This window comes from Bufo gargarizans, chromosome 2, assembly GCF_014858855.1.
Source record: "Bufo gargarizans isolate SCDJY-AF-19 chromosome 2, ASM1485885v1, whole genome shotgun sequence".
NCBI classification, from domain to species: domain Eukaryota; kingdom Metazoa; phylum Chordata; class Amphibia; order Anura; family Bufonidae; genus Bufo; species Bufo gargarizans.
Genome location: NC_058081.1, coordinates 609,588,228 through 609,599,746, shown reverse-complemented (window position 1 = coordinate 609,599,746; position 11,519 = coordinate 609,588,228). Strand labels below are relative to the sequence as shown.

The 11,519-nt window shown below is 42.5% G+C and overlaps 1 protein-coding gene across 1 annotated transcript in view; it reads right to left on the bottom strand.

The window, feature by feature from the left end:
* Positions 1-11,519, bottom strand: part of LOC122926200 — a 91,377-nt gene that overhangs the window by 1,501 nt on the left and 78,357 nt on the right. Inside the window, exons 6-8 of the mRNA XM_044277580.1 lie at positions 9,203-9,350; positions 1,513-1,645; positions 1,279-1,434 (exon numbers count right to left, since the gene is read on the bottom strand). Of these exons, the coding sequence (XP_044133515.1) occupies positions 1,279-1,434; positions 1,513-1,645; positions 9,203-9,350 (437 nt within the window). The remainder of the gene's footprint in view (positions 1-1,278; positions 1,435-1,512; positions 1,646-9,202; positions 9,351-11,519) is intronic.

Sequence of the window (11,519 nt, the reverse complement as noted above, 5' to 3'; positions counted from 1 at the left end):
TGTAGTCCCGAGTGGTGGGAGCAGCAGTCACATGCATACATGCATATGTCTACACCAGAGTTGTGCCTGAGCGCAACTGTCTCCGGTAAGCGATACCATAACGCTGCGTTTATAGTAACATAGTACATAAGGCCGAAAAAAGACATTTTTCCATCCAGTTCGGCCTGTTATCCTGCAAGTTATAGTCCCCATATTGGAATGCTACATACCGTATAGCTGTCCGTCGCTTATTTTCTTCAAAAAAACACTTTTATTCAATATGCACATTAGGTCTGAAAGTGCCCAGGGGCGGCATTCAAGCGGCCGGTGCCCAGGCCCCTCGTCGCTATTCATTTTAAACTCCTCCCCTTTAACCCCTCTGGCCCGCCCTAGGTTCTTCAGAAATCCAGCATCAGCGCCGTTCACAGGTAAGCGCCTGTGCACCCCCCCCCCCCCCGTTGCTCTTAGAGGCTCATTTGCATATATTAAAACTTTTATACTTTTACTTTTTCTCAGTAATGTGGGTACATATAAACATGAGACCAACACAGATGCCTTCAGCTGCCAATTTCAGAAGTACAAATCTTCTGACAGAAGATAAAGCATGTTAGGCCGCTGCCACACATTGAGGTTTTCTGATTTTTAAAGCCAAAATCAGGAGTGGATCATAAAAGAAGAGAAATTATTAAGGACAGCTACTTCTCCTCTTTTTTAAATGTATGCCTGGTTTTGGCTTAAAAAAAGTGGCATAAAAACCTCAACGTGTGGCTGTAATGTGTGTAAGTGTATACAGTAATGTGATAATTAAGCTTTAATCGGTTTCAAAATGGCAGCTTGCAATGGTGGATCATGTGAGATGTGTATTACAACAAAATAAGTTGCCGATTAACCTGACCTCCTATGGGTGCATTTCACAGTCTATAGAAAGATAAAATCCACAAACAGTTGAGTCACTATGTAAATATATCACATTACATAATCTACCGTGTATGACAGCCTGTACTGACGATCACAACTGCAGACACAAATGTAAATGGAAACGGACATCAAGCTTGTGGACAGACATTCACCCTCTCTTCTACATCAGATGACTGTACATTGCCTGGTGTAAAGACAACACTTTCCAGAACAACAAAAAAGTGCGCCAGCTCTGTGCAGACACTGAATAAGAAAGGAATGCTTGGAGATTTCAGCTCTGAAGTTAATAGACTTGTGACTGCAGTTCAGGGGTATAATACAGGCAATAATCCAAGATTAAAACAAGATTTAAACTTATTTGTCAACTGGTCACATCATTACCGTTTGGTGATATGCTCAGCTGAAATAAAACAACGTCCCCCTTTTTGAGGCACAGGATAGGATTGGGTATTCTGGGCAAAGATACAGAGTCTGCCGATGTGAGGACCCGATCAACAGCTCGTGATTTCCTGGGTGTTGGCACAGACCACGAATCTCCTAAAATAATTTAATAATAAAAATATTCAGATACAGCCCACAAACTCAACACTTTATAAATGCAAACCTTCTTCTGACCTGTCAGAAAGGCTTCGATGACTTGAGCGCTGGAAAGAATGACACCGAATACCCCACTGGGACTGAACAATACAAGGTGCACTTGCTCACTGCTCCATATGTGGTGATCAGGACCCAGGACATTCATCACCTCCTGAGCAACACAGAAAGTAAAAATCTAGTTGTAACTCCACTAATAAACGGATAAACGGTTACCACTGGTCCGAGACAGATATCTGGCCTGAATACCACTAGTGCCGACATATTTTTCAGGAGGAGGTTGTTCCATGTGATTTTTTTAGTCAGTTTATTTTTTACAAATTTCATTTATGAGCATCACCAAACATACATTTTATATCATCTATACCAGTGATGGCGAACCTTTTACAGACCGAGTGCCCAAACTGCAACATAAACCCACTTATTTATCACAAAGTGCCAACACAGCAATTTACCTTGAGTACTACAGTCCAATATAGTATATCTTCCATTTACTTTATCGTTTATCTACAATATCCTGCCTACATTCAGTGCACTGCCTGTGCTGTTCATAGAGCGCCCTGCGCTGATGAGTGACAGGAGAAGTCTAAGGCATATTGGTACACCATAGACGTTTTCCTGGGTGTGGGTGCCCACAGAGAGGGCTCTGAGTGCCGCCTCTGGCACCCGTGCCATAGGTTCGCCATCACTGATCTATACTATGACCGGAAAATTCATTAGTAGGTACAGACTGGTGTAGATTTAATCTAAACTTGATGCCAGTTTTCTGGCATAAATTATGATAAATGTGTCAGAGAGAGAAGGCCCTGTCCACCTCTTGCTAAGCCTGGTTCCATTCTTTGGAAAAGTGGTGTTAAAGCTGCTCTCAATCAAAGCCAAATTATCTTAATCCTAGGATTTTACATGCATGGAAGAAACAGCACTGACACCAGACTAGGGTATTACAGGAAGTTAGGCAGTATATAAGTACATCAGAGGGGGCATCCTCCCTGAGGTTCGTTGCATTGTTCAATTGGCTAGAATACAAAAATAAGAAAAGAGATAACACTTGGCATCTGCGCATTGTGCATTCTTTTACTAACTTTGATATGCAAACTATGTAAACATCTAGGTGCCAGCGCCATATTGTAATGGCTTTACACTAACAGCAGTACAGCCTATCTCATATATGACACATCAGGGAGGAGGGTCCTCTTGGATAAGCTGAATAAGGCGTTAGCTGAGAGCTGGAGGATATGGGGGCCATCTTAGTTAATCAAGACTGATATCCACATCTCTATCAGTGGCATGATCATCATGAAATCCCAAAAGTCACACATTTTTCCCCAATGTGTGACTTTTGCATGTCAGGAAACTGGTGTACTATATTGAGGAAGGGTAGTTGAGCGGCACTCCTTTAGTTCTGACACCATCCCAGAACTCCTTGACTATGCAGACTAAGGCCGTGAACAAGGTCAAATAGACCGAAACGTTGGCCAGTGGCTTACAAATTTTTTGGATGGATATATAAAAATGAAAAAAGATATATAAAGAAAAAGAAAAATAAAACAACTGATTCATAAGCAGCTATTGAGTGCCGTGGTTCTTTGATATCAAGGAAACTGGTGTACAGCTTAACAATTTAACTGTGTCATATTTTACTGTTGCACTAGTCAGTCGCTAGAAAATATTGGTGGCAAGCTACTGTGTGCCTTCTCAAACAGTTAAACTGTCGGAGTCCCGGGTGTTGGATTCCCACCGATCAAATACCGATCACCTATCCAGATGATAGGCCTTCAGTATAAAAGTCCTGGAAAACCCCTTTAATACAGTACATGCCAATCTCTTTCTAACAAAGCTAGAACCAGCCCTGTACATCACATGGATATAGAGATCTCCTCGTTCATTGCTCTACTCCATTTATTTCAAGCTGGCAGCTCAGAGGGGGTGTCTTCAGGGGGTATTCCCTTTCTGCTGCAGCTCCCTGCCTGTAACTGTCACAGCTTCGAACAGTATGGCTGGTGGCAGTAGTATGGAATTGAGCATGTGAGACCACCTCAGCAAGGTTAACAGAGTAAGGCTACTTTCACACTAGCGTTCGATCGGATCCGTTCTGAACGGATCCGATCATAATAATGCAGACGGAGGCTCCGTTCAGAACGGATCCGTCTGCATTATATTGGCAAAAAAAAGCTAAGTGTGAAATTAGCCTGAGCGGATCCGTCCAGACTTTTACATTGACATCTTTTACAATGGCATCTTCAAACGGATCCGTCCCCATTGACTTACATTGTAAGTCTGGGCGGATCCGCACGCCTCCGCACGGCCAGGCGGACACCCGAACGCTGCAAGCAGCGTTCAGGTGTCCGCCTGCTGAGCGGAGCGGAGGCTGAACGCCGCCAGACTGATGCATTCTGAGCGGATCCGCATCCATTCAGACTGCATCAGGGCTGGACGGAAGCGTTCGGGTCCGCTCGTGAGCCCCTTCAAACGGAGCTCACGAGCGGACAGCCGAATGCTAGTGTGAAACTAGCCTTAGGCTACATTCACACGTCAGTATTTTTCTATATCCCGAATTTCGGTCTGTTTTTTGCGGATCTGTTGTTCCTGAAAATGTTTCCGTATGTCATCCGTATGTCATCTGTTTTTTGTGGATCCGCAAAAAACGGAAACATGTATAAATTTCACAAAGCAAATAAAGTTGTTTGGATTTCTTTGAAAAAAAAAAAAAAGTGAACAAGTGATTTCTGTGGGCAGGATTTAATTTCCAGGAACGGATTCCGCATAAAACGGATGACATACGTAATGACATACGAATGTCATCCTTTTTTTTGCGGAACCATTGACTTTGTATTGTACCAGGATCCGATTTTTGTGGAAAAGAATAGGACAAGTTTTATATTTAATCGGATATGCGGAACGGAACAACGGAAACGGACAGCACACGTTGTGTTGTCCGATTTTTTCCAGGACCCATTGAAAATGAATGGGTCCTGATCTGGTCCTGATCTGTTCCGCAAAAAACTGAACAGATCAGGAAAGAAAAAACGGACGTGTGAATGGACCCTTATGCGTAAAAGAACAAACAGCAGGTGCCGTTATACAGACAGCTTTTATTGAATAACTCAGTGGCTATACTAAATTTTTAACTACATGCAATTACATAAGTATTTACTACAAGTTCTGGTTTGAAACTTGTAGATGATTTTTTATGAGACAACCCCTTTAAAGGTTAGAAGAAAAGAGCAGCAGTTATGTCTGAACGACCAGAGGAGATTTTTGTTTTAATGCCAGCAATAAAGGTAAGCATCCATTCGCTCTATTTCTACCAGGCTCATTCTCCTATTCCAGCCCCGGGAGAGTCTCTATCAGCAAGCACAGGACGCACTGTACACTTACATACAGAAGATCAAATCAATCAGAATGAGAAACATGACAAAAGATCTTCTGCAAATAGCCATGTCACATTAAAGATGTAAACTGACACCGCATAAAGTGCCCTGCAGATCTTCACCCAGTCTGTGAACTTGTGCTATGACTCATTGCAGCTTTCTCAGAAAAGTTATATTTGTGCAGGATATGTTGGCTCGCGCATGTTCCTGATACACTGTATTCATGCGTTCTGAGAATTCTAGTTGTAACATAGCAGGAAGGGCGTGAATTATGTGCTAACTATACTTACACAAGTTAAATTAAAAGTTCATATGATTAAACCACTAGCATAACAATAATACTATAATACTCAAATTATATATACAGTGGATATAAAAAGTCTACACACCCCTGTCAGGTTTCTGTGCTGATACAAAGATAAATCATTTCAGAACCTTTTCCACCTTTAATGTGACCTATAAACTGTACCACTCAATAGAAAAACAAACTGACATTTTTTAGGTGGAGGGAAGAAAACAACAAAAAAAAAACTAAACTAAATGTGGTTGCATAAGTGTGCACACCCTCTTATAACTGGGGATGTAGCTGTGTTCAGAATTAATCAATCACATTCAAAATCATGTTAAATAGGAGTCCGCATACACCTGCCCTTATTTAAAGTGCCTCTGATTAACCCCAAATGAAGCTCAGCTGCTCTAGTTGGTCTTTCCTGAAATGTTATTAGTCACATCCCACAGCAAAAGCCATGGTCCACAAAGAGCTTCCAAAGCATCAGAGGGATCTCATTGTTAAAAGGTATCAGTCAGGAGAAGGGTACAAAAGTGGAGAAAATATGGCACAACAGTGACATTACCAAGAACTGGACGTCCCTCCAAAATTGCTGAAAAGACGAGAAGAAAACTGGTCTAAGAGGCTACCAAGAGGCCTACAGCAAAATTAAAGGAGCTGCAGGAATATCTGGCAGGTACTGACTGTGTGGTACATGTGACAACAATCTCCCGTATTCTTCATATGTCTGGGCTATGGGGTAGAGTGGCAAAACTAAGGTCCCTTTCACACGGGAGAGTATTCCGCGCAGATGCGATGCGTGAGTTGAACGCATTGCACCCGCACTGAATACCGACCCATTCATTTCTATGGGGCTGTTCACATGAGCTGTGATTTTCACGCATCACTTATGCGTTGCGTGAAAATCGCAGCATGCTCCTCTTTGTGCGTTGCGGTGCGATAATCCACACAACGCAGGCCCCATAGAAGTGAATGGGGTTTGCGATGACATGCCTGGATAAGGCACATTATAGCTGCCTCTAATCATTGTCCTCAGCAGTCTACACCTGAGGCCAGTGATTGGCTGCAGAAGACAAGTGCTGTATCTGGGCAAGTTACGGATACTGTTTGAAAACCAACAGTGGCAGGCGTACTGGACCAGCTCTGCAGAGAACAGCGTTGGAATAACAGGTGAGGATGTAAAAAAAAAATTTATTATTATTATAAGACGTAGGAATTGTCTAACAGTTTTAATCATCTCAGACAACTCCTTCAAGGAGAATTAAAAAAGTGTAGCAGTGTTATCTCAGGAAAGGATCCTGTATATAGACGTAAATGTTTGTAGAAGTTCTGCAGAACACTACAGTCAGGCTCTCCCTAGTCTAAAGTGGCTGATAATAAGATGGAATAGATTGCATGTGTCTGCCTGATCCACTGCAGAAATATCTGCGACTGGCCTGTTCATCTGAAATTCATGCACCTGTTGCATCCAATTCACATATGTGGAACTGATCTGCAGCTACGGAACAAATATGACCATTACTTTAAATTGTATATATTTTACAGCTAAAGATCTCCATCTAGTGGCCATCAGGTGTGCTACGCATTTTAAAGTTAATTTGTTACATGAATGAAACAATTTGTAATATAATTATTCTTGTGGGTTTTCTAGGCAACACAGTGGAATTTATATTTTCCTATCATTTGGGTAAGAATAAAATATTATATTCTATGGCACATGGTAGAATTACTTATTTAGTAATTTGTTGCAAAAAATTCAGAATGTGTGCCTGATTTGGAGGGATTTTGCAGGTGAAACTCGAAAAATTAGAATATCGTGCAAAGTTAATTTATTTCAGTAATGCAACTTAAAAGGTGAAACTAACATATGAGACTCATTACATGCAGAGCGAGATATTTTTTAAGCCTTTATTTGTTATAATTTGGATGATTATGGCTTACAGCTTATGAAACCCCAAAGTCACAATCTCAGGTCCCCTTTGCTCAGGGGGTATGGATTAATTAGCTGACTAGAGTGTGACACTTTGAGCCTAGAATATTGAACCTTTTCACAAAATTCTAATTTTAAGCTGCATTAATGCAATTCCTTTTAATTTGCATTACTGAAATAAATGGACTTTTGCAGGATATTCAAATTTTCTGAGTTTCACCTGTAGTTAATGTCTATCAGTATATAAAGGTGTATTTACAGCCATTTCTTTTCAAGCAAACTTCATACATTATGCAATGAATGCAGCGAGCCGCAGGGGTGGTTCGGAGGATAGGAGGAGTTGTACTCATGGTGGCAGCTTTTACTCCAGTGCTCCCTCAGGCCATGCAGTGGTAGGGGGCACACTCTTTGTTCCCTTGGGACACACTCGGATTCTAGGGGCCCCTTTCTGGTGGTAGTAGAGGTGTACTTTATGTAAATAGGATTTTGGGGTACAAGACAGAGTCCCTAAATGTGGAAATGCAATGTAAATGTTGGGGCAGACAATGATGAGGCCAGTATTCCCACAAACATACGAGTGATGCTTTACTGAGCAGCTCGGCATCCATGTACTTGCAAGGGTCAGTCCAGTCTTTTCAGATGTTTTAGACAATTTCCCCCAAGGCTGTGGTCATGGGAGTGTAGGCTGTTTACTAATCTCTTGTGAGTTTCTGTCCAGATAAGCAATGGAGCCTCTCTATAATCTGTAATCTCCTTAAATTAGGCCAAGGGGTGCTGTCTTTCACTCTTGCAGATTTCTGCACTCTTATACTTTTTCTGTGTGGCCATGGTTTGATCCTTATATGATAGAATAAGTTGTGTTCCTTTCTCAGGTTGCTGACTCTCTCAAAATGTGGCACTACAATGCCCAGCTAGTTCAATAAGTACTTCTGCTGTACTCACTGCGGGCTCAGATTAAAACAGGTGATCATGCTGTTTCTTAGGTATGGCAGGATATCTGAAACTTCTATTCTCACCAAATGGCAGTGAAGTCCATAGCCTTAATTCATACCTCCTAACCATTCCAGATCCGACGGGACAGTCTCAGATTTCAATGGCTGTTCTACAGTCCTGGAACGGCTGAGGTATGTCCTGCCCTCATAGGACGCAGAGACAGCTGACTGTAATGGTGAAGCAGGGAGCCGTCAGCTCCCCGCTTCACCATTCAGCTCAGCTGCTGGCACTCCACAGCAGACACACTATGCTGTCACACATCGCCTGGTCTGTGTAGGAGGAGCAGTACGGGCTGGGAACTAGCTGGTGGACTCCTCCTACGCTGCTCAGCAGGGCGATGTGTGATACCATATTTTCCCTGCTGGGGAATGGTGGGTGAGCTGTGATGATCATTGGGTGACCAGGTGAGTATTTTTTATATATTTTTTTAACTTCCTGTAAAGGGGGCACATCTAGGCATAACTACTGTGAGGGAGCACATATCTTGCATAACTACTGTGAAGGGGCACATCTGGGCATAACTACTGGGAAGGGTGCACAAGTGGGCATTACTACTGTGAGGGGACAATGTGGGCATTGCTACTTTGAGGGGAACAGTGTGGGCACTACTACTGTGATGGGGCACAATATAGGCACTGCTGCTGTGAAGGGCACAGTGTGCACACTGCTACTGTGACAGGGCACAATGTGTGGTGGAATAAAGGGGGAAATAATTACTATGTGGGGGCATTAAGGGGACTGGGTATGTATAGTTATGTTTTGGGTGGCGTTAGAGGCCTAGCCTAGTATGAAAACATGTGCCACTGTCTTGTATCCCTCAGCACTCTCCTTTGTACTGGTTCACTTGTTTTTCAGGCCCTGTTGTTCTGTTGCTGCAGTCTCTCACACAGCTTGTCCCTCTGGCTCACAGCCACACACTGAGGCCTCACATTCCAGTTTTTAAGAGACGTGCCATCCACATTTTCTGCGGACAGCCCACATACCCATTGATTTTAATGTGTTTCTTCACACATCTGTAGTTTTTTTACATCTGTGGGTCAGTAAAAAAATAATGGAGATATGCGCTACCTTGGTCCATGAAGTGGACCAAACACCCCCATACAAGTGAAAAACCTGCCTGCCACATACCAGTTTCCGGCTCCTTCTCTTCTCAGACTCTTCAATTTGTAGCTGGAACTGCATGTTGGATCCAAAGCTCATTGATATACGTGGTGCCTTCATGAGGCAGAAGCGATCACACAGTTCTTCAGCTGAGACATACTGTAGACACTGGCACCTGAATAAGATAATATAGACCTCGGCTTAACCAAATCAGCGTTCAGTTTACCATTCTTCAGCTCATATTAATAAGACACAAATTACATACATTTCATTAATTGTACCCTGTACTAATCCGAATCACAGCCTGTATTATACTCCAGAGCTGCACTCAGTATTCTGATGGTGGAGGTACTGTGTACATACATTAAATTACGTGTGGTGTACAAAAGTTGCAAATGATGGCGCTCACCATATGTGCACCAAAATCCCTTGGTTGAGCTTGATGGACTTATCCCTTTTTTCAACCGTATTAATCATGTAAGGGTCCATTTACACATCCGTGTGTGTTTTGCGGATCTGCAGATCCACATACACGGACACCGGCAATGTGCGTTCCACATTTTGTGGACCGCACATCGCAGGCACTTAATAGAAAATACCTATTCTTGTCCGCAATTGCAGACAAGACCTGGACATGTTCTATTTTTTTCAGGAACAGAAATGCGGACCCGGAAGTGTGGGTCCGCATTTCCGGTATGGGCAGCACATTGTGCAGCCCCATAGAAAAAGTCTTGATAAATGTTCCCCATTGTGTACATACATTACACTACTTATCCTACAATGTTCCTGAGTAACATACAAAAGTATATGCCAGAGCTGCACTTCTATTCTGCTGGTGCAGTCACTGTGTACATACATAACATTACTTATCCTGTGCTGATCCTAAAATACAACCTGTATTATACTCCAGAGCTGCACTCACTATTCTGCTGGTTTAGTCACTGTGTACATACATTACTTATCTAGTATTGCTTCTTAGTTACAGTGTATTCTGTATTAGGCCTCTTTCACACTGGCGTGTGCGCCCCGTTGCTGTATTGCGGACCGCATTTGCGGATCCGCAATACACGGATGGCGTTCCGCATCACGGATGCGGACCCATTCACTTGCGAGAACCTCTATAAGACACAAATTGTGGCGCAAGTATGGTGTGCACCATAATCTACAATTTTTGAACTGCACTATTGTGTAAATATACATCTTGTATTGATCCTAAATTATATCCTGCATTTAACTCTAGAGCTGCACTCATTGTTCTGCTGGTATAGTGTCTGTCTGCATCCTGTACTGTTCCTGAGTTACATCCTGTATTATGCACCAGAGCTGCACTCTCTATTCTGCTGGTGGAGTCACTGTGTACAGACATTACTTATCCTGTACTGATCCTAAATTACATCCTGCATTATACTCCAGAGCTGCACTCACTATTCTGCTGGCGGAGTCACCCTGTACAACTATTACAGGGAGTGCAGAATTATTAGGCAAGTTGTATTTTTGAGGATTAATTTTATTATTGAACAACAACCATGTTCTCAATGAACTCAAAAAACTCATTAATATCAAAGCTGAATATTTTTGGAAGTAGTTTTTAGTTTGTTTTTAGTTTTAGCTATTTTAGGGGGATATCTGTGTGTGCAGGTGACTATTACTGTGCATAATTATTAGGCAACTTAACAAAAAACAAATATATACCCATTTCAATTATTTATTTTTACCAGTGAAACCAATATAACATCTCAACATTCACAAATATACATTTCTGACATTCAAAAACAAAACAAAAACAAATCAGTGACCAATATAGCCACCTTTCTTTGCAAGGACACTCAAAAGCCTGCCATCCATGGATTATGTCAGTGTTTTGATCTGTTCACCATCAACATTGTGTGCAGCAGCAACCACAGCCTCCCAGACACTGTTCAGAGAGGTGTACTGTTTTCCCTCCTTGTAAATCTCACATTTGATGATGGACCACAGGTTCTCAATGGGGTTCAGATCAGGTGAACAAGGAGGCCATGTCATTAGATTTTCTTCTTTTATACCCTTTCTTGCCAGCCACGCTGTGGAGTACTTGGACGCGTGTGATGGAGCATTGTCCTGCATGAAAATCATGTTTTTCTTGAAGGATGCAGACTTCTTCCTGTACCACTGCTTGAAGAAGGTGTCTTCCAGAAACTGGCAGTAGGACTGGGAGTTGAGCTTGACTCCATCCTCAACCCGAAAAGGCCCCACAAGCTCATCTTTGATGATACCAGCCCAAACCAGTACTCCACCTCCACCTTGCTGGCGTCTGAGTCGGACTGGAGCTCTCTGCCCTTTACCAATCCAGCCACGGGCCCATCCA